The following is a 23724-nucleotide window of genomic DNA, read 5'->3' as shown; positions in this document are numbered from 1 at the left end:
TTGAGCCTGACAGGAAATATCAGACTCATGCTCTCATCTCATACTTGCTCTGGGACACATGCACATTGTTTAGAGTGGAGTTGCAGAATTACACATACTACTGAGTGTGCAATCTGCAAATGTGGTGTTGCCTGCTGTGGGCAAAGCGCTGAAATGCAGAAATAAACAGTATAGATAGTGGGACTCCACTGTTTGGTGACTGGATTTTTTTTCCCTCTCCTCTCCCAATTATTCATGCCTGAGACATCCTCAGCTCTGAGCACATTCCCACCAACATGTAGCACAATGAGCAGCCTCAACAGAGCAGGCCTTGTATAGCCAAAATCTTTCTAATGCCAAGACAGAGATAATAGTCTCTGCCTTTTAACTTTAAGAGAAAAATCAGGTAGCCCTGGCCCTCCCCCGCCAAAACCACCCCTCCACACACACAAAAAAAATCCCCAAATCTCACCCTCTGCATAAGTCTTATTTCTAAAAGTCCCTGTTTTTCCTGATTTTACATTTGAACAATTTACTTTTGTGTGAAACCACCCAATTATACCCCTGGAGCCAAGTGAAGGTCAAATCCCTTTACACCCAGTAGTCTTGACAACCAACATTCCACTTAACAACAAGATTTCCAAATCCCAGACACAGGCTCTCTTACCGGAAACATTTCCTCTGTAAGTAACAGAATGAAGTGATCACACACACACAAAAGAGCTGGGGACAGGCTCTCTGGGAGTTTGCTGCATGTGGCTTGACCTGAATGTCAGGCACCTGGGGGTCCCCTTAATGAAGGTCGGTGACCTTCTCCCCTGCACTGCACTTCTGTTCCCTACTGCCGCCACCTCTAAATGGAACGCCTCTTTCTTTTCCAGAGGGAAGGGGCTGAAATACCAGACTGCGATGTACCATCTCTTGGTTGCTATGACTGAGGCCATTAAAATGGCAGGCATTAAAAGACTGCACCTCAGTACCCAGCTACAAAGCCTCAAGGTCACTGCATTCCACAGCTTCCCGTCGCCTTTCATTCCTGGCCTCAGAGCTTCAATATCCTGGTGAGATCCTCTCGCATTATATTTCATGAGGCTTAAATGCAAGCTCTCCCACAGCAAGCCTGGGAGTATAATGGGGGTTTTAATACATTCCTTTTACCTAAGGCTGGGATCCATTTCAAAAAGTTACCCAATAGGTTTCCTTTCAGGTGAGCTCATTGCTCTGACATTCCAAAATGACATTAAAAAATAAATCCTCTGATGACTATATTAATACAGTACCTGGGACACTGAGAGTTGTGCCGGAAAACGTCTTAGATGTCTATAAATAAATCTTTAAAAAAAAACCCAGCAGGAGGAATGTGAGGAGCTAATGGAATTCAAAAGGCCTCATTGCTACCCCCTCCGAGTTGAAATCCACTCTGGGCAGACTGTCGCAGCAGATATAAAAAGCCAGCCACAGGCTGAAGCTGTATTAGAAAATCCTGGGGCAATGGAATATTAATCTTTTTCTCTAAAGAAAAGCCACAAACTATGCTCCTTGCAAGATGGCTTCCTTTGCTTTAAGAAGTACACTAAACATGTACAAGGTTAAATCTTGGCAACATGCAGCTGCTTCAGGTGGAAGGAACTCCGCAGAGACCAGACATACATGAGACAGTGTGGGAGAATGACGTCAGCTTCCCAAACCAGCAGAAGGACCTGTGTGAGGCCTTAGGACCGAAAGTGTCCTTTCTTTCTGCCTTCCTGAAAACATATCTCGAAATTGCCTTTTATGCCTCAACCCATCCTCCTTGAGATTCTGTTTCTCCGTGCTCCGTGCCCTGTCAGGCTTGCAGACCTGGCTGTGTCAAATGTCACCGTGCGCTCCTGAGGGACTGGAGGAACTGAAAAGCATGTTGGTCATAGTAGGGAACTGCCACGGGAGAAGTCAGGCCTCCCACTCTTGTTTGAATATGAATGTGTGAGCCTTCGCTGGTAGAATAAAAAACTCTTTCAGAGTTTGAAATAGTTTTACTGCAAGCGGAGTGGAAAGCGAAGTTTCCAAGGTTTAATAAACAAACAACCTGATACAAACACAGCAGTGTTATAGGTCAAAGCAGATGTGATGAACAGGACTTATGAAGACATACATGTATATCAGTTTTATTTTTTCCATGTTCATTTCAACCTCGGCAGAGTTAGCAACACTAACACTCCCCCGTGACACAGCCAACAGCAGGGCTCTAGAGGCTCCAAACTTGGGGTCCCCTTGGGTGTCCTTCAATGGAATTCAAAGGGTCCATAAATTAGAATAGAAAAAAATTATATCTTTATTTTCACTAGTCTCTAACTGAAAGATAGTATTTACTTCAATTATGGATGGAGAAAAATCCCCGTAGTATTAGTACTATCTGTGATATTTTCAATAGACATTATGATATTTTCACATCAATTACAGTTGTAAATATAAATCTGCAATATACCTGTAACATGTTTCACTGTAAATATGTATTACATATAATATATAGAGATGATTCCCTTTGAAATTCAAAGTATTTTATTTTACTCATTTGAAAACATTCTAAGAGGAGACTCGCAGCCTTCATCAGGTTGCTAAAGGGGTCCATATACAGCTTTCCCTGTACTAGGGAAACTTGCTAGCAGAATGGAGTGAGTCATGTCCTAAGGCACTATCTGCACTGCTGAAATCCTCCATTTTGGCTAAATGACAAAGCACTGGCAAAAGGGTCAGAAAGAATGGGTTCTGATCTCTCTAGCTTACTATATGTCTTTTGGCAAGAAAGACATTCAGTTTTCTTGCTATTCAGAATACAGATATTCACGCTTACAAATGTGCCAGGGGCTCTGCTAATTACATTTGGGTGCACGATGATGGCTCAGTCAACAACAGATCACATATACGGTGGTCCTGTAAGATTATAATACGATATTTTTACTGTATTTTTCTATGTTTAGATGTTTGAAATATACAAATACTTGCCATTGTGTTACAATCGCCTACAGCAGTCAGTACAGGAACATGCTGTACAGGTTTGCAGCCTAGGAGCAATGGGCTACACCATACAGCCTAGGTAGGTAGTAGGTTACACCATCCAGGTTTGTGTAAGTACACTCTATTATGAGGAACTCACATAACGATGCATTTCTCCGAATGCATCCCTCTTTGTAAATATTACTTCCTGTGATCATCGCAGCAGCTTTCTGTGGGTCTATTGTTATATTTATTTTGCAGATAATAAAATTAAACCTTAGAACTGTTAAGTAATCCATCCACAGTCCTAACCAGCTAGAAAACAGCATAAATGAAAACTTTCTCTAAAGCTATTAAATATCATATTCTAGCAAGCTAGGATAACAATTCCTGCCCTACTTACCTCGTAGGATTTTTGTGATGCTCAAATGAATAATAGATACATTAGAGTTAAACAGTACTTTCCACCCTTCAAAACAAGTTACGAATATTTTTAAATTATTATCGTTATTGAGATTTTCAACTATAGCAAAATTTTGAGTTTTGGAAATAATCAGTGGAAAGACAAGATGCTATCAAAGGGACTTTTGAATTATGTTTCATATTTGTGGCAATATAATTATTACAAAGAGTAGCTGATGGACTGTATAAGGATCTATGTTAATGCGAGATTAAAAACAGAATCAAACTTATGCTTGTCAGTGTTGAGCTACAAGGCTTCCTAAGTTTATTCTCATAAGTAAATAAAATATGTGTCCTTCAATCTGGCTACAGGCTTTTACTTTATTTAGCAACTTTTATCTCCTACAAGGTTTTATAGAAAGAGAAACTTTAGTTCATTTGGCCAGGTGATATCAAGACCCAGAAAAATATGGCTTGATCAGCTGTCCAGAATTATGTCCTCTCTGCTCCTTTCCTCAGTAGCTCTATAGAATTTCTGTGCAGGGTAGAGGAACCTCTCCAGAGACATTCTCACCTTAACAGCTCAGGGTCTACTTACCTGACTAACGATGAAGAAGATGACAGTCATGGCAGCACAGGCCAAGGTGATAAGCATAAGGAACTTGAATCTAAAAATTAGCCCCTATTAGAAAAGAGAGAGTAGTTTAATACTCCATCAGTTACCAACCCTTTTCTCACTAAGTAAATCTATAAAAAGCTTAATTTTAAAGAAATCTGTAAAACCAAATGCCTAAGAATGACAGTAACATGATTTTCCATAGTAATATTTCTCCTGCAGAGGTAAGTGTGGCTGAAAATTTCTTGGGTCAAATATTTCCTATGTTGTTATCACTCATAAAGCGGTGATACGAGAGCCTGGGAAATTATATTCACAACACGTTGTGAGGCTGCTAATTTCCCTGCTAAGCTGGTTATGCTTCTCTGCAAGGGTTCAAAGTTACCAAATCCAAGTTTTCTGTGGTTGTAATAAAATTCTGCTCCAGTGAACAAAAAGAAATGTGCATATTAATCAACATGAAGTGGATTTGGTTGAATTTTCTCATGTCACTCCAGCTCTGGAGACAGGCAAGCCTTAGAAAGTGCCCGTGGTTTCCTGAGAGCAGGGTTTAAGAGAACCTGTGTTTCAAGGAGGGAGGCCTATTATTCAAGGCTCTTATGTGCAGATCTACTGCATATAAAAACTCTGAGGTTCTGTAGTTTCTGCTTCTCTTTTCATACTGGAATTAGGCTTGTTTCTCCAAGAACAGCCACTTAGGCATGAACCCAAGGAATCCCTGAAAAATCAAGGATGTGTTGCCTGCGCTGGGGATTTGAGGATGTTAAGTCTTTCTCTTGAATGAGGAACATAATCTATAAACAGAGATTACTGAACTCTGTCTGAGCACCTGCTGGATATTTCAGGGGAACATGGGCTGTTAAGAGTCTGGAAATCAAATCACCTGGGCTAACCCCTGTTTAATTACGGGACACGTTGATCCTGGGACAGAACTTTGACTAAAGCCTCATCCCAACCAAATTCCAATTGTGCCATAGTCCAATCTCCCATCTAGTATGCACCTACATTCCATCACCAGGTTGAAGAACCGGCTGAACAAGTTTACTCCTTACTGGGAATGGAAACACATTTGTACCACAGAAAACACCAAGATTTAGACAGGCCAGCTAGATGCTTCTCAGAGTAAGATTTGGTCTCTAATTTTGCCCAGAGATCATACATGAGAACCTCTCAAAGTGTATTTCAAAGTACAGGCTTTCTATCTCTGGGGTGTGTGTGTTTACACATCAAGCGGAAAGATCAAGCAAACATCAGTTCTAGAGCGAGCCAAGAAATTTGCCCACCTCATAGTGTAGCCGCCGGACTTTGCTCATAGCTGGCAGGCTGGACTGCTTCCCACTGATGTTCCGAAACACCTGAAATACCATGAAGCATAGAAACAGGAAGTAGAGGCAGAGGCAGATTCCAGCCACGATAATGAAGGCCATCTGGCGGTGTCCAGTAAAGGAAACAACAGGCTAGCCAAGGGCAAGATAAGCGGGTCCAGGCACTTCTCCCCAGATCTGCTGGCAAAACTTGTTTTGTCTCCAAATATGTAGAAAATGTTCAAGGTGATAAAATATTAAAACCTGGCATTCTTTCTAATGCAGTGATGGGTTTCTTGACACAACAGTACCACAGAGGGAGGTGTTCAATACTGCTTTCTAAACCAAGTAAGAAAAGACATGGTGTCTTGCTTGTTAGGTATGAAGAGTCCAGGGCCTACCCTAGACCTAATGAAGCATAATCTGCCTTTTAATCAGGTCCCCAGGAGATTCGTATGCACAATAAATTTGAAAAGTACTAATAAAGCATATATTGACCACTTAATAGGGATTAGATGAAAAACCACATTAAAATCACCAGAAGAATTCAAATATAGATCTCCAGGCCCCATCCCAGATATATGGAATCAGTTTTTCCCAGATATATGGAATCATACTTGAGGGCTAGGACATCAAGAATGACTGTGTTTGGAAACCACTGGGCTGGTCTTTGGTGTTTTACAAGAATTAGGTTGAGATGCTGTGGCATAACTGAAGAGGTGATACGTGGGGCTCTCTGCAGTGGCTCAGTGCAGGAGCCCTGGGCATGGGCTTAAAGGTCTTGAAGTACACCGAGGGATGAAGGACTACTTGCAATCTTGTCACCACAGAAAATCTCATCCAACAGAATGGGGATTGAAGGACATACACAGCACAAGTGGGAGTCTGGGTTGCTCCCAGTATACTTGAGACCTGCTAGGGAGATTGAGACCTGCCATTGGAGCCGATCTGAGAACCATGAAGGCTTGGGGTAGCATAAAGCTTCCTTGGAAGGCTGGTGACCTGATCCCAACTCCTTTCTGTTACAACTCTACCCAAATTGCCTACTTTTTTTTTTTTTTTTTTTTTTTTTTTTGAGACAGAGTTTTGCTTTTGTTGCCCAGGCTGGAGTACAATGGTGTGATCTTGGCTCACCGCAACCTCCCAGGTTCAAGCGATTCTTCTGCCTCAGCCTCCTGAGTAGCTGGGATTACAGGCATGAGCTAACACGCCTGGCTAATTTTATATTTTTTAGTAGAGATGGGGTTTCTCCATATTGGTCAGGCTAGTCTCGAACCCCTGACCTCAGGTGATCCACCCGCCTTGGCCTTGCAAAGTGCTGGGAATACAGGCATGAGCCACCATGCTAGGCCCAAATTGCCTGTTTAAAAAGCACTTAGTAAGTATGAACTTGGTATGCATATTTCATTAATAATATAATACCTAATTCAGTTTCTCCTTCCTTCCTATAATGAACAGTATCCTGAAATGAAGGGAATACAGTTATTTTATGCAGGACTTAAAATTTTACTCACTCCATCATATCTATAAAATGAAAATCTTGAACTAGATTTAACATTATAAATGTTCTCAGGCCAGGCGCGGTGGCTCAAGCCTGTAATCCCAGCACTTTGGGAGGCCAAGGCGGGTGGATCACGAGGTCAAGAGATCGAGACCATCCTGGTCAACATGGTGAAACCCTGTCTCTACTAAAAATACAAAAAATTAGCTGGGCATGGTGGCGCGTGCCTGTAATCCCAGCTACTCAGGAGGCTGAGGCAGGAGAATTGCCTGAACCCAGGAGGCGGAGGTTGCGGTGAGCCGAGATCGCGCCATTGCACTCCAGCCTGGGTAACATGAGTGAAACTCCGTCTCAAAAAAATAAATAAATAAATAAATAAATAAATAAATAAATGTTCTCCTTGTTGTGTAGCTAACATTTGGGTGGGGGCAAAATGGAAGAAGGGTAGAGCTTCTCTCTCTGAGGTAATGATACTACTGATTTCATTTGCTCACAGTGTTCTTGTGACATTAAGAAACCAATATAAACATCATGGCAAGACAAAGCATATTCACTAGCACATGGCAAGATATAAGCGATCAAGGAAGAATACAACCCAAGCCTTTCTTTCCACTCCAGAGGAAAGTCTTTTTCTCCAAAGAGCATTTAACATACTATTCGGGAAGATAAAATATTTAAATTCAGCATCCTAAAATCCAGCATTCTAAAAGGGATCAGCTAAGACTGTCACTTCTGCTTCATGAAGATGACTTAGACAGAGTTTATGCCAACCAACCAGAAGCCTCGGCGACTCCTCTGGAACTAATCACCTTAGCCTTATCTTCACTTGGTCTCAGGAATGAATAGCAGCAGTGTGGTTTGACAGCACACCAAGGTCACTGTAGGAAGTCTTACACACAGGCAATTTCAGAAATAGGCTCTCCCACAGCAGCCTAGAGATGAACCTCCATAGCTCCAGGGAAAACCTAGTCATGCTTCAGTCTGCAGTAAACAGTGTATAATAGATAAATTCAGACAGGCTGCGGTAAGCCCAGCAACTTGGATCTCTCTGCTGTGAGGATGGGCTGCAACTTTCCCATTTTGCCTGCTCTCACCAGGCGGGAAAGCAAGCAATAATTCTTCTCCTTATTAGCCTTGATGGTGCTGTTATCATTGGCGTGAGAATCAAACCCCTGGCTGAGTACATATGGGGAGTATCAGCAGAGCCTTAGAAAACGATTTTGGGGACTAGGTGGCTAGTGGAAGAAATAAAACCTGAGCCCATCAAGAAAGGATACGGCCAGCTCTGTTCCAACATCTGTGGTCCAGATACTATAGAAGGGATTCGTGAGTTGTACCCCTCTACAATGAAAATGAGATGAAAAGGCAAGACACAATTAATACAAAGGCAAACAGGAACTTCCCTTTTCACGTATTCTTAGCTTTTCAGCTGCAGGAGCGAGGGCTGTATTTAGGCTAAAAAACATTACAGCATCCTAAAGAGAAACGAAGCTTGTAGAATACATCAACCCAAATATTTTGCACCTGTAAAGAGCTGTGCCTTTGATTTGATCCCAGGCCTTGCCTGAAGATGTGAACACAGCCACTGCTTCCATACCAAAGGATCCCGACCACCATTCTCCTTTTCCAACACTCCTCCTAAAGTGACAGGAGCGGGCGTGGTGATGCAGTTTGGCTCAGTGTCCCAAAAACACAAACACCTGCTCACCTCTCACACATGTCAAATATGAAGAGGCAGAAGGAGCCAACAGCAATGGGTCCGACTTGCTTCCAATACCCTGCAATATGGTTCCGCTCGTGCTGATCCTGAGGAAAACCAAATTGAAAAGGGAGGTAGAGGGGAGAGGAAGACCAAGCTATTCTATGAAGGAGTCAGGATTCAAAGGACACTTGCCGACTACCTATTGTATATCGAACACCATGCTAAACTCTAGGTGTACGAGAACAAAGAAGACAAAAATCTCTCCTTCAGGAGCTCACTCCTGTGGAGGAGTCTGGCCCATACGCAGACCATGACAAAGCCCAGCCATGAGGGCTCTGAGAGTAGCAAGAACAGGGTGCCATGGGAACACAAAGAAAGGCCCCGGCTCCCAGGCAGGGGACATTTTGTGCTCCACAAAATAACACATTCAGCATTAAATTTCTATGTGACTTATAACTTCTGTTTATAAAAGTGAGTGATCTCCCAGAAGACAAAGTAAAGACATTAAAGCATTTAAATATGTGAAGTATGTCTCTTATAGGCATATTTTCTCCCCATCCTTATTAAAACCAGGAATGATTCCCCTCGGTAAACAAAGACACCAAGAGAAAGAAAACGAAGGAATGCAGAATGAGAAAAAAGGGAAAGGGACCGAGTCCCCTCTACTCCCAGGCCCTGCTGCCAAGGCCTCATTCTCAGCGCTTCTCTGCTGGAGGACCCCCTCACAGGGAAAGAGCCCCTAATGTAGAGAGTTTAAGTCTCTCTCTCTCTCTCTGCTCTCACACTGCTCTCTCAGAAAGGCAGCAAGACTTCAGAGGTCTGGCTTTTATTACTGAGCCATAATGGAATTTAAAACGGTCCGCTCTGCTATGAAGCCCACGTGCCTGACATGAAGACCAAGTTCCAGCTGGTGCATGATCTCAGCCACAGTGTGATGACGACACCATTCTTATTTTTAACCATGGTACCTTCAATCCCTCTTGAAATATGATTTGTGCCCATGCAAACTGAGGAGACTGGGAAGGTCTGTATTTCAGAGGAATAGGGGTTACTAGGCCACCAAACATACCGCCAGCTGGAAAGAGACAGGCCCACATTCTCTGGTGGTTAACCTGTATTCCTGGGGACAGAACAACCAGGGCAGAAGCCAGCGGACAAGAAATTCAAGCTCAAGGGCAAGAAATAATACTAATCATTTAAGTGACTCACATTCTGTCATTCAATTCTCACAAAAACCCTATGCATTAGGCCTTTACATCCCATTTTATAGATGAAGGACCTGAAATTCAGAGTGATAATGTCATGTGCCTAAAGCCAGTCAGCTGGTCAGTAGATGGTGAAGCAGGAATGTGAACCAGAGGGTCTGCCTCCAAAGCTCACACTTATTTAACTACTAGTTTATTCTGTCTCACCCACTGCCAACTGGAGGTAATGAGGGGCAGGTGTCAGCTTGGCAGCCTGCACAGAGCAGGTGGTACAGACATCCGTCCCTCCTGGGTGCTCTTACCATCATGTGCTCGCCACAGAAGATGATCCAGAAGGACAGAAGCATCGCATAGAAGATGCCCTGTCGGATGTCACCAAACAGCAGCATCCAGGTCCAGTCAAACCCGATGGAAAACCATTCCACTGGGATATTGATAAAGGTCATGGAAATCCCAAGGGCAAAGATGACTCTGATGGTGAGAAAATATCAGAACATCCACTTTATTCATCTGGAAGGCAATTCCCAATTTTCAAACAATTCTCAGAATTCAGTTTTGAGACATAAGGTGTTACTTATTGGGTCTGAAGCCACATGATCACTTTCTTCCGCACAGAGATGCAAGTTGGCACCACCGCAGAATGAAGGAGTGCCACATCAACCTTTCTGTGGAAGTGAATCTGACCTCCTCGATGCCCCACACTTTATTTTGGTGCCACCACAGATGAAGAGCTTCCTATAATGTTCGTGTCCTCCTTGCCTTCTGACCTAGGCCTCAGTGAGTATAACTGCCCTCTTCCACCTTCATCTGATCATTAAGAACACTCATTATTATCGTGATATCCTCAGCAACCATATATTATATAAGCATGTTTGTTTCAATAATACATGACTCGAAACACATTTGAAATGTAAATCCTCTTGACTGCTTGTTTAGCTTTTATTCTACTCTTCCCCTGTCACACTAAGAACTGACAATTCTCTAGTAAAATATAATTCTTATGTCACTGATTTATTCATACTTTTTTCCATCTCCTTGAAATTAAGCACAGATCATGTACCAGGCATTGTGTTAGGAGTATAGAACCCTAAATGAACAGGACCAGTTTTTTCGCTCACAGGAGATACAGTTAGTGGAGGAGCCAGATAAAGAGACAATTGAATAGAGTAGGATCAGCAATATCATTGAGTTATAAAGAATAGAAGGCGGCTACTAGGACTTCTGACTTTGACACAGAAATGAAACTGAGTTGTGAGTCAAGGTTAGGGAGGCGGAAAGGGTGTTTGGAGGAGAGGGCAGAGCCCGGATGGAGACACAGAGGCCTGGAAGGTCCTGGTGTATTTGGGGATCAGCATGTAGCACATGAGGAAATGACAGGACATGAGACCAGAGAAGCAAAGAAGGCTGTGCTCATGAAGAAACTTGCATACCCCATTAGAGAACTGAAATTTATCTTGAAGAGGCTTTTTATTGGAATCCAATAAAAAGTTTAAACAATGGAGTGACATGATTCATTTACTCAAAAATATTTATTAAACTCCTACTATGCATCAGTCACTATGCTAAGATGCTGGGGATATAATTGTGAACAAAATAAGCAAGGATGGTGCTCTTGTGATGCTTCTATAGAGATGCAGTGAGAGAAGGAGTACAGAGAAAAGATAATAAATAAAAGAAGAACGAGCATCATGAAAAAAAAATCTAGGCACGAGAGTGGAGAGCAATGGGGATGTGATTTTACATAAGGTGTACAGATGAAGAGATCAGCAAGTGTGAAGGCCTTGGGGTGAGGGTTTGAGCACAATAAAGGGGGCTGGTGGGTGGTGGTGAGGACAAGTGACAAGATCAGAGGTGGAAGGCGCCCAGTCATCAAAGGGCTTATAGGTCACGGCAAAGGAGATGAAAAGCCAGTGGAGAGCTTTGAGCAGAGGGGTAACAGGATCTGATTAACACTTGAAAGGGGGCACTCCGGCTGCCCTGGCTGCCCTGTGAATAGGCTGCAGGGAGGCACGTGGGGGAAGCAAGCAGAGCCGTTGGGAGGCTGTTCCCACTGATCCAGGTGAGAAGTGATGGTGGGTGGGTTAGATTAGGGTGGCAGCAGTGGAAATGGTGAGATTTCCCGGTGAGTTGGATGAGAAGTGTGAAAAACAGAGACATACAGGATGACTCACTGCTACTTTTCTTTTCTTTTTTTTTTTTTTTTGGCATTCCTGAGTTTATTTGGGGCACACCCCAGCAAGGGCCCCACACCTAGAAGAAGGTGTTGAGCCTCTTGGTAGTGAAGCGTGGCTTGTGCTGACGGCACAGGATGCAGTGGGGCAGCCGGAACTTGATACTTTTCTTGTCTGAGCAACTGAAAGGATGGAGTCGCCATTTATGGAAATGGGGAGCCTGGGAGGGAAACAGGTTGGAAGTGGGACACAATCAAGTGTTGTCCTTGTACATGTGACATTTTCAAGGCAAATGAAGACATTAAGAACTGGAATATTTGGGTCTAGAGTTGGGAGAGGCTGAGGCTGAAGAAAAAAGAGTCATCAGAGAGTAGATGATTTTTCAGAGCACAAAGGTAGGTGAGATCACCTGGGGGAAAACAAGGCTAATAAAGAGAAGAGGTCCAAAGCAGGTGCCCCAGTCCCAAAGTCTAAAAGGCTGGAAAGATGGAAGGAGACAAGAATGGAGACTAAATGCTAGTCACCAAAGAAGGATGACCAAGAGAAGGGTAAAGGAGAATCTGGGAAGAAAAAGAAACTGATCAATTATGTCAAACACTGGGATGAGTTAAAAAAAAGTGAGGACTAAAAACTGATCTTTGCATTTGGACTATGAGGGTCACTGGGGATTTTATGAAAAGCAGTTGTAGTGGAGTGGTGGAGATGAATCCAGACTGGAATGGACTCAAGAGAGAACAGGAAGAAGACATATGCACAAGATTTTTGAAATGCATTGCTGTAAAGAGGAGCAGAAGAAGGGTATGTGGCTTCAGGGAGAAGTGGGAAATGGGAAAGCTTTGTGTAAGAATGGGAGATTATAGGGCATGTTTGTTGTATATTAATGGAAAGATCTGGCAGAAAGGGAGAAGTCAGTGATGTGGAGAGCAAGTGGACGCATCTGCAGGAACACTGTCTTTCTGTAAGTGAGAAGAGCTGGGCTTAGTTAAGAGACACTACCAGACAGACAACTATCTGATTCTGACCATGGAATATCCCAAAGAGCAAAGACAGGTTAAAAAGCCAGAAAGGTCAGTCAGGCATGGTGGCTCACACCTGTAATCCCAGCACTTTGGGAGGCCAAGGCGGGCAAACCACTTGAGCTCAGGAATTTGAGATCAGCCTGGGCAACACAGCGAAACCTTGTCTCTACAAAAAATACAAAAAACTAGCTGGGAAGCATACACCTGTGGCTCTAGCTACTGGGAGGCTGAGGTAGGACGATCACTGGAGCCTGGGAAGTCAAGGCCACAGTGAGCTGAGATCCCAACACTGCACTCCAGCCTGGACAACAGAGTGAGACCCCATCTTCAAAAAATAAATTCATTAAGAAGAACCAGAAAGGCGAGAGAAGTAGAATCCCGAGGATTTACTTAATAACACCTTGCATAGGAAAGCTGCAGGAGAGAAAGGACTGCAGGATGACTCCTGGCCAAATCACTGGCCTAAGTCACACGCTGGCAGCTTGAACTGGACCCGGGTAAAAACGAGAGCTTGGCAGATGATAGGAAGCCAGCGTTCCTGAAGAGCACTCCAAAACCAACTCTTACTTTTCCAGAAGCACTGGGGGTCGGGACATCATGGTGATCCTCCTCCAATACCACACCATAATGATGAAGATGCTGGGCGTAAGGAAGGTCTTCATGGCAAACCACACCTTGGTGAAGCCTCCATTTTGGTGGATGCCCTAGGCAGAGACCGATGATAATTTTGAAGGTGAACATTATCTTAGCATTTTTTTTCTACTAGCAAATGTGTTTGTGGGAGAGCTAAGTGGAGACCCTGTCTGTGAAATGTTCATGATCAACAGCTTTCACATTCATAGCATGCACTGCCCGCATACACCCTTGGCGTCTGCTCAAAGATGACAGAAATACGTATTAAAAGACTTAAAAATTGGACTGCCCTATGCTATGGACCTGAGACCAGAGAAATAAAGAGGGCATCCCATTCATAGTAATAGCCTTCATGCTCTGGGATCTGGAAGAAGAGCAGAGGATTTGGGGCAGGGTCGCTATTTCTGATAGACTTTGAATTATCTTACCTTGGACTCATCCCACTGATTTTAAAATCCTAATGCGTAAAGGTACACCTTAGAGATATGGATTAATAGGGCAGGTATGGATTAATAACGCATACAGGGTGCATGATGTCTACTCAGCTACCACCCCCCACTGCACCCCCAATAAAGCCACATTTGATGTAGAACCAAAAATTTCAGGTAAAAAGCAGAGACATCTTCTATCCCTTAACAACTCTCTTGACCATTTAATCCTCTTTAGAGCCTTACATCTTACTTGGTATACCAGGGCTCCGAGAGCTTCCTCCCCATGCTAAGATAATGATTTAGTACATGATCAAATGTTTTTGGTAAGTTTTTCATTAGAAAGTTGCAGATATCCTAGATGCTTAATAGATTAAGATTGGTAAGTGTTAATAAAGGCATTCTATAAAATGCTAACCAATATTGGAAAGCATATTTACATTACACTCACCAATTTATATTATATATACCATGAAATAAAGAAAGCAAGGAACAAAAGTCAGTTTAATATGATCCTACTTTTTGTAAGGGAATTACTATGTGTGTATTTTTAAAAAAAGCCTGAAAGATCAATCAAAACCTGAACAGTAGCTATTTCTCTAAATAGTAGGACATTACAGGTAATTACTATGTTTTTCTGTGTTTCTACCCAATTCTTGTGGGACTTCATTGAGGTTGAAAAGAAATGGCCTCCTTGCAGCAAGTTTTAACTTGCCCCCAATTATACAAATAAAATGGAAAGAACCTAAACCACCTCTATTCTCTTTAACCTTTGTGCTTGCAAGGTAAAACACATAAAAAAGAAAATTTGCTTTTATCTTGATGTAGTTCATTATGCAATCACAACTATAGCATCATGATCTTATCATCATTATAATGATCTTAAGTGATCTTAAGCCCATTTAAAATCTTAAGTGGGCACAATAATTGCATTGTTGTCCATTTCTGTAATCTCTCACACAAATTAATTCACTTTATCATCTCAGCCATCATGAGTATGTTATCATTCCCATTTCTCAGATGAGACAGGTGAGGCAGAGATGCCAAGTGTGACATAGAGTTCCCCTCCAATACACAGGCAAGATCAATTACATTCACTTACCACCAACCGGATATCCTTTATCTCTCCAATCCCCACGTTGATTTTCTTCTTCTCATTCACAGGCAGCCGGATGTTTAAAAGGTAAAACTTATGGGCCACAGACCCAATTTCCATGAAAGGAAGGACATCACATTCATAGTAACGGCCCTCATGCTCTGGGGTCTGGAAGAAGAGCAGAGGATTTGTGGCAGGGTCACTATTTCCAATAGACTGGCTTTGAATTCTGTTACCTTGGACCCATAACACTGATTTTTAAAATATAATGCTTACAGCTACGCTTTAGAGATACAAATGAACAAGGCATACTGGAGGCATGGTGTCCACCAAGCTAAAAATGAACAACAACAAAAAACCAGCCATACTCAAGGTAGAACCAGACATTTTAGGTAGAAAGCAGAGACACCTTCTATCACCTAACACCTTTCTCGGCCGTTTAATCTTCATTAGAATCTCGCATCTTACAATCTTGTCCGCCAGGGCTACAAGAGTTTTCATCTGCAGTGTGTCGTCAGGGACCTCTACGGCTCTGTGGAACAGTCAGCGTCTTAAATGTTCAGGTGGAAGCTCTTGCTGAATCATTACACTGTTTAATGATAGCTAATTATTTTCCTGATTTTGGCCTGAGGGAGAAGCTAGAAGAAGCTGAAAATATCTTTTTATTCACTTGCCAGGAAAAAAAAAAAAAACACAAGGAGGCCTTATATTTAGGGAAGGTAGAAACAGAATAAAGGTAATAATAAGATTAGTGGCCAGAGATACCCACTCAGACTGCTCTGCTTCCAGTGCTTCCTAACAGTCCAAGATGGCAGAAGGGAAGAGAAATTTTAATGAAAGAAAAATTTAGCTCAGTGTCTAGAAAAGTCTCTTGGACTTCCTGCCAATTTCAGAGATACTGTCCAGAGCACGGTGGAGGGAAATTGGAGAGTAGGGACACAGCTTTCTTTTGAAAACTAAATTCTGCTCTACCTTACCAGCACTCCCGCCTATATGCACCTGCTAAGGGGTGGGGGCCCGGGGTGAATATGGGCAGGTAGAGGCATGAGCTTCAGCAGGCAGGCACTTTTCCCTGATACAGAAGATGAGGGTCTGCCATCAATGTTGGGTTTCTATATCAGCTTCAATGTTTACTTGGTACCTCCTGATCAAGTGATGGGGAGATCTAATTTGTTGTTCCTAAGCCTGAATTTGCAAGACCTCCATAATTTGTCATAAATCTTCAGAGCAAAGATCCACTGAAGAAGTGAGAAGAAAGATAACAGGAGTCTATATCCTAAGAGTGTGCAGGAAGGGGCTCTGCCCCTTCTGAGATCTTGGCTGGGGGCGAGGGTTCCTTACTGGACAGTCCGAGCTTAGAGTGCAGTAAACAGACCTTTGTACAGAGACAGACACACACTGTAAGGTGGAGGTGGGGAGGTATGTCCGCCTCTTCTTCCCCGCCATGGCAGACGTAACCAACCAGTCATCAACAGTTTTTATCCCTAAGGTGTGAGTGGCTCTTGTCAGACACACCAGTTGATTAGAGTTGGTATGTGAGATTTTTAAAAAATTCTTCTGTAGAAAGAATGCAGCTTCTTTTTCAAACCTCAACTGCAGGCCGGAGGATTCTTCCTATATTGATCATCTTTCTCTCCCCTCCACTCCTTTATCTCTTATACTTTCCAGTCAGGGAGGATGCGGGCTCTGCAGGTACCAGTGAAAATTCACTACAGGCTCTAATTCGCCCTCGGATCAAGCTGCAGCGAGGAGGCTGATTATCCTCTGTGGTAACAGCAAGAGGACAGTTTCTGATTTGTTTCCAATCAGGGCCTGATTTTATTTATGGAAATTGAGAATTTGAGTGGGGAAGGGAACAAAACCTACTTAGTCTAACACCATCTGGTGTGTCTCGCCCAAGGTCTCAAAAGTAGTAGCAGAACTGGAAGGAGGACATGGGCCCTGTCCAAAGGCAGGCATTGTGCTGTGATAAAGGGTCCTGGACTCCAGGCCAGGAGGCTCTGATTCTTCTCCTGTCTCCCTTGCTGTGTACCTTGGATCCCCCTGCCTCATTTGGCCTCAGTTTCCTCCTAAGTCAGAAAGTTAAGATGATCTCCAGGGTCACTTCTAATCCCCTGCTATGGGTCTCTGGGTGTCTCACACTTCCCTGTCACTACAGAGTAACATGGCCACCCGTGACACAAATTTACCTAAGTTTAAATTAAGAGAGACACATTGGCATCTGGGACACTGGTCCGACCTTCCTGTCTCAGAGACAAATTCGTTGTATCCTGTTAGACACTTTTCTTCATGCACTAAAGTTCTGCTTCTGCCAGTATTTAGGGCACTTAAGAAAGATTTCTCTCTTTCTCCTCCCCCCACCCCCACCTAGATCTCCCTCAACTCCAGCATGAGACTGGCTAATTAGGACAAATTACAGCAGGTGGCAACTTGACTTCTTTTTTTTTTAAACTTCACAATCCACCAGGGAATCAAAAGCTTTAAAGCAATTTCTCATTTAATCTTGAGACTCAAGACTAAATTTCACTGCAATCAAAAAGCAGAGACTTGATGATTCATTTCCTTCATACCTTTCATTTAATATCTTTCTTGAAAGGGATCAACACATCCTAAAGATAATTAAGCAACCATCATTAAGAAGCAGTTGCAGGCAAACACCCTTCCCCCTCCTGCTACTCAGTGCCCGCCATGTGTATAAATAAGAGAAACGACTTTTCCTTTTCTAAGGATAAAATTCTGGATCTGAAAGCCATCTAGCTTAGATATTCAACCAGTATTTCAAAGATGCAGTCAACTTGCAGAGACAGCTAGAAATGTTTTAATTAATTTTCTCCACTGCATACAAAGATCTGAAAATGTTAGCTATTCCTCTCTCCTGCTTCCTTTACTTTCTATCATTCATTTCTACCTACCAATGGCTTTCTCTGGAGGACAGCCCTGTATTTAGCACTCAGCAGAGGGTCTAGGGCAGTGGCTCTCAAAATTTATTAAGTTTAAGGTAATAAATTGAAGGCCTGTTAAAACATAGATTTCTTGCTCCTACCCCCTGAGACTTTGACTTAATAGGTTTTGGGTGTGCCCTGGGAATCTGCCTTTCCTAAAAGCTCTCAGGTGATGCTGCACCTATTAGTTCTCAGTGCATAATTTCTGTGGCTTTGGTCTAAGAAACCTGGGGAGGGGGACTCCTCTAGTGCTTCAAAAAACACTGCAATAGGTACTTAGGTTGTAGGGTATAAGGTTTGCCCATGAGGGCCTTAGTTCATACCTTTTTTCCTAGTGACCCATCTGGCTAATAGCCCCTTTGACTCTCAAACATGTCCAAGATGAGATGTTAAATTATAAGGTCCTGCCTATGTTCATTGTATCATCTAGTCCAGAGGTGTCCAATATTTTGGCTTCCCTGGGCCACTTTGGAAGGAGGAGAACTGTTTTGAGCCACACATAAAATACACTAACAGTAGCTGATGAGCTAAAAAAATAATCGCAAAAAAATCTTATAATGTTTTAAGAAATGTTTTAATGAATTTGCGTTGGGCCACATTCAAAGCTGTCCTGGGCTGCATGTGGCCCACAGACAGCGTACTGGACAAGCTTGATTTAGGCCTTACAGAGACTCCAAGGTGGGTACTCTTACCTCATTTTGCAGAAGGAAAACTGAAGCTCAGATGGATTATGTAAGCTTCTTACCTGAGGTCATGCTGTCAGTGATCAAACCACCCAATCTTTTTCCTCTTTAGGAAAAAATGGCTAAGGCTGGGGCAATGTACTCAGAGGCTTCAACTTCATATTTTTGCTATTTCACAAGAAATCTTGGTCATAGGCAAAAGCAAAGTTAGGAAAGGCCAGTGGTAGGAGACGGGAGGAAATAAAATGCTCCGCAGAGCAGGTATTACCAAAGCTGTTCTCATGCGAAGAAATAAGGGGCAAACCTATGAAAAGTAAGCAAATCTTTCCACATACCTGGGAACCAAGTAAAAGCTCTGTTGGCTTAGACAGCAAGGGTCGTACCTTGGGAGATGTGAAGGTGCATTTGAGTTTCCGTGGTACTCTCTCATGGGCCATTTCAGTCCACTCAGCAAACGCATCATCACGGTAAGCCAGGGAAACATCCATGGAAACTTCTGCATTTTCTCCTGCAATAGAAAGGATACAATTTCAGAAATGGCCTCTGGAAAGATATTTCAGAAACAGCTCAAAAAAATCTGTATAGGCTCTGCCATGGAAACCAATAAGACAAAAGAGAAATATTAATTTCTATCAAACTCCAAACCTGTAGACTTAAAAGTCATAGGATGAAAGTCTAAGCCAAATGTTGGGTCCCCTCCCGTGACCACTCGAGTCAGGAGCTTCCATTTAAACACTTCCAGAGACAGGGCCCTCACTCCCTCTGAGGGAACGCAAATGGTCAGATCTCAGCCTCCTGTAACTTGTACCACTGGTCCTAGGTCTGCCTGTAGAAGCCACATGGAAGGTGAAGTCCTTGCTTCTTCCATAAAAAGTACCTTACGTTCTTGAAAACCATAGCACATCTACCTGTGTTTTCTTTCCTCTCTGATAAACGTGACCAAATTTTTCAGCCACCCCTCAGGCATGTCCCCCTGGGGCTCCCCTTTGGTCACAATTTGGTCTGAAAACATCCTTCTAAGCTTATTCCTAAAAGCCCTCAAATATAGAATCTGCTACTTCTCCAAAAGTCAAAATCCCTTCATAGTGTGCATGAAGTTAATGTAAAAGGCAAAATGTTTTTCCAAAATTAAAGACTTATACACAGATAGGAATATAATAATAAATACATAATTGCACAAATGAATGTTCACACATACTTCCATAACGGTAGGGACTGGACCACGAGCAGGTTTAACTCACCACAGAACTCATTAAGGAGATTAGATTAATAAAACATTGTACCTATCAATTTTGTCTGTTTTATACTATGATGGGCAAGTTCAAGAACAGAGAAGTCTTAATGAGGAAAAAAAAAAAAGCATAAATCACATAAGGTCATCCTGCCTATGTTCATTATATCATCTAGTCCAGGGTGTTCAATCTTTTGGATTCCCTGGGCTACATTGGAAGGAGAAGAATTGTCTTGATCCACACATAAAATACACTAAAAATAGCTGATGAGCTAAAAAAAAAAATCACAAAATAATGTTTTAAGAAAGTTAATGAATGACTGGAGATCCAGCCATCACTAGAGTTATGGAAATGAAAACAGTTTTAGGCTCTGGCTATTCAGCCTTGAAGAAGTCTCAGTATCCAGGCACCTGAGTTTGCGCATCTAAGTAATACCCACCTCCTCAAAGGCTGTGTCAAGGATTAAAAGTCAAGGGAGTGAAGGCATTGTATACTGCCTAGTAAGCAGTAGGTGCTTAATAAATGTCTACTAAACCTGAACACACACAAGTCACAAGGGACACAGATAGGAATAACTGCCCTCTGAAAAAGCAGGGCTTTTCTATCCACTGGTCTACGGCGGCTTGAAGCTGACATGGCAGCATGGCAGATCCCTGGTTCTCAGAAGAAATCTAGGAAGAGGAAGAGACAATCCATGGAAGAAGGGATTTGAGGCCATTCTGATATAGAGGAAACCCTCAATGAACATCAGTACCCACTATTCTATTATTATCATCATTTTTACCCTCAGTTAAACATGGTGAATTGGCTGCTATGTTTTCCTCCTGAAATTTCACAGAATAAAGACAAAGATAGTAAAGAAAAGCAAAACATATTAAATCACAGGGGAAAAAACTAACTGTAAAGACATGAGCAGACTAGAGTTTGAATTTTTTTTTTTGAGACCGAGTTTCGCTCTTGTTGCCCAGGCTGGCATGTGATGGTGTGCTCTTGGCTTACCACAACCTTCGCCTCTAGGGTTCAAGTGACTCTCCTGCCTCAGCCTCCCAAGTGGCTGGGATTGCAGGCATGTGCCACCACATCTGGCTAATTTTGTATTTTTAATAGAGACAGGGTTTCTCCATGTTGGTCAGGCTGGTCTTGAACTCCTGACTTCAGGTGATCCGCCTACCTCAGCCTCCCAAAGTGTAGGGATTACAGGCATGAGCCACTGTGCCTGGCCTCAAAATTTTTTTAACAGAAAAAAAAAAAATACATGAAGTAGGGTTTCCTGACAGCCACAGCCTACACTCTTATAGAGGGGATATTCTAGACAAGTGAGCCAATATGTCTGCAGGAACCTGAAGCCACTCAGAATTTGAAAGTGCCAGGGGTTGCAGAAGGCAGAACAAAGCATGGCATTGACAATGGGGTGACGGGGTCAAAGTCTGCACACAAAATGGCTGGACCTCAGTTCTCCCACATCTTCCCATCTCTTCACAATCCAAGGACAGACTTTGGACTTGAGGACACCAGGGCAATACACAGACTCAGGGCTGGATGTGGAGAAGAGCAACGGTCTGTAGAAGAAACTTCCAGCTTGGCAGAAGCAATGCTCAGAGTTGGTATCTCCCCTTGGTCACGGACCAAGCTGGCTACAACTTCTCCCCACTTAGCCTTAGTGGTCAACAGAAAGAATCAGCCAGAGCTTCCATGGAATCCAATCTTAGGCAATAAAGTACATCCTACTTCTAACACCAGGAGTAGGAACTGGGACTTTCAACTGTATTGGAAAGGGTGCTTGGAGAACCACAGGGTACAAATATGAAAAGCTATAAAAAGGTCATCTCGCATATAGGCTACAAATAGCTCACATGTTGTTCTCCTTGGAGCCATAGGTTCAGAACAACACTGGCCTTAGATACAGGCAAGAGGGCCTTTGAAGTTTGGGCCCCACACTTTTAAAGGGTCCCACTCTGTCAGCTGTTCGCTATTTTTTTTTTTTTTTTTTGAGACGGAGTCTTACCCTGCAGCCAAGCTCGAGTGCAGTGGTGTAATCTCAGCTCACTGCAACCTCTGCCTCCTGGCTCTAAGAGATTCCCTTGCCTCAGCCTCCCAAGTAGCTGGGACTACAGGCATGCACCTCCATGCCCAGCTAATTTTTGTATTTTTAGTACAGACGGGGTTCCACCATATTGGCAAGATGGTCTCCATCTCTTCACCTCGTGATCCACCCACCGTGGCCTCCCAAAGACCTGGGATTACAGGCGTAAGCCACTGTGCCCAGCCAGTTGTTCCCTTCTTTATAGGACAAGAAGACTCCCAAGTGAAGAAGATATGTATACCCAGGGCCTACCAACCCCGTCATTTCTAGACTATGCTCCGAGATGTCAGACCCCAGAACATTCTGCAAAGACAGTTCTGAACTCTAATCTTATTTCCAAGGTCTGTGTGGCCTCTTTCCAGATCTGGCTTCCCAAGAGGAACTAGATAACCACTTGTGCACTCTTGGGGGGGTTGGGGTGAAAAGGCTATTTGTTGGAAGATATGACAGAGCCTGAGCTTGGAGGTTAGGGTGTCCATACACAAGCATGCAAGGCTCCTCTCTTTATGGGATGGAGCCAGAAGTGGGGAGAAAAGGGGCACAGGGGACCACATTTCTTTGCCAGTCACATTTTGGCACAGAATTCCAAGTTGTTCATGAATCCTCAATTCAAACCTGACCATTCAGTTTATTATGTAGGTAACTCATCATCAATGAGCTTGTACTTGGCTTACCAGTTTGCTGGCCTGATTGACCACTTTTAAATATTTAGACACATGATAGACATGCCTTCATTCAAACTCTTTCCCCAAGCCCCACATATGTTTGAGGTGGGCCTGGTTCAGGGCAGCCTCAGAGAGACAAAGCGAGATAAAATTGCTTCCTTGCCTGGTCCCAGCTTCAAAAGTTATTCACTCTATTAGGGATGCCAAAGGAAAAACTGTTTTAAAATATGTAGTTTAAAATAGTTACTGCAAACAGTATTTTAATGTACAGTTACTCCATACTAAGATCCCGTGGTTTCTGTGCTTTCGTGTAAATTACCTCATGTAATGTTACCAACAATTCCATGAAGTGGACATGAATATTTCCTTTTAATTAATGAGTAAAGTGATGCCCCCAGATCTTAAGGAACTTGTATAAAGTCACTGAAATTGCCTTAAAATGAAATCACTTTTTTTTGTATTGCTTAAAGAAAACTGGCTAACTTGTGATAAAAGAAGCCCCTCAAAGCAGTCACATGATATGAATATGCTAAGTCTTTAATAAGAGACATAGCTCTCCTTCATCAGAGGCTAACATGCACCAGCCTTCTTCAGGCCTCACATCCATCATGAGAAGAAGATGTTATAAAAATTGTCAGAGAATATATGGCTAGTAAACAGGAGGGCTTCAATCTGAATCACATGAGGACCCCACTGCACTCTCCTACCTTTGTGGGTGCAAACAAACAACGAACAAACCAAAAAACACAGTAGAGTTCAAAAGAAACTAACAGCTGCATCAAGCACACTCGGTCAAAGAGCCACTCAACTCAGACTAAACACCTTTCCAGCTTTCTATAGGAGAGAAACAGGCAGTGTTCCTGCAAGTGCAGCTCATAAGAATGTCTGGAATTCTCTAATCTCAGCTTTCTAAAGCCTTCTACTATGGGTTGTTAAATTTATAGCATGTTCTGCCGTCTCCTCGAGTTATCATCTCCTTACTTCCTGTGCAATCTGAAGCAGAGGTGTTATTCCTGTGTTTGAGGTGAAGATGCCAAAACTCAGAAAGCCCTGCCCCTAGAAATACCAGACTGAGGACCCTGGAGCTTCA

General features: G+C 42.9%; 1 protein-coding gene across 2 annotated transcripts in view; it reads right to left on the bottom strand.

Moving 5' to 3' along the window:
• WLS (Wnt ligand secretion mediator) overlaps positions 1–23724 on the bottom strand; it is a 132039-nt gene that overhangs the window by 41721 nt on the left and 66594 nt on the right. For both annotated transcript variants that reach the window (XM_032296630.1, XM_032296631.1), the window contains exons 3-10: positions 19038–19162; positions 15036–15197; positions 13440–13576; positions 9985–10153; positions 8484–8581; positions 8053–8116; positions 5254–5397; positions 3953–4036 (exon numbers count right to left, since the gene is read on the bottom strand). In XM_032296630.1, coding sequence (XP_032152521.1) covers positions 3953–4036; positions 5254–5397; positions 8053–8116; positions 8484–8581; positions 9985–10153; positions 13440–13576; positions 15036–15197; positions 19038–19162 — 983 coding nt within the window. The remainder of the gene's footprint in view (positions 1–3952; positions 4037–5253; positions 5398–8052; positions 8117–8483; positions 8582–9984; positions 10154–13439; positions 13577–15035; positions 15198–19037; positions 19163–23724) is intronic.

This window comes from Sapajus apella, unplaced genomic scaffold (genome assembly GCF_009761245.1).
Source record: "Sapajus apella isolate SASKATOON/1434 unplaced genomic scaffold, GSC_monkey_1.0 scaffold36, whole genome shotgun sequence".
NCBI classification, from domain to species: Eukaryota; Metazoa; Chordata; class Mammalia; order Primates; family Cebidae; genus Sapajus; species Sapajus apella.
This window is presented reverse-complemented; position numbering and strand designations above follow the sequence as displayed.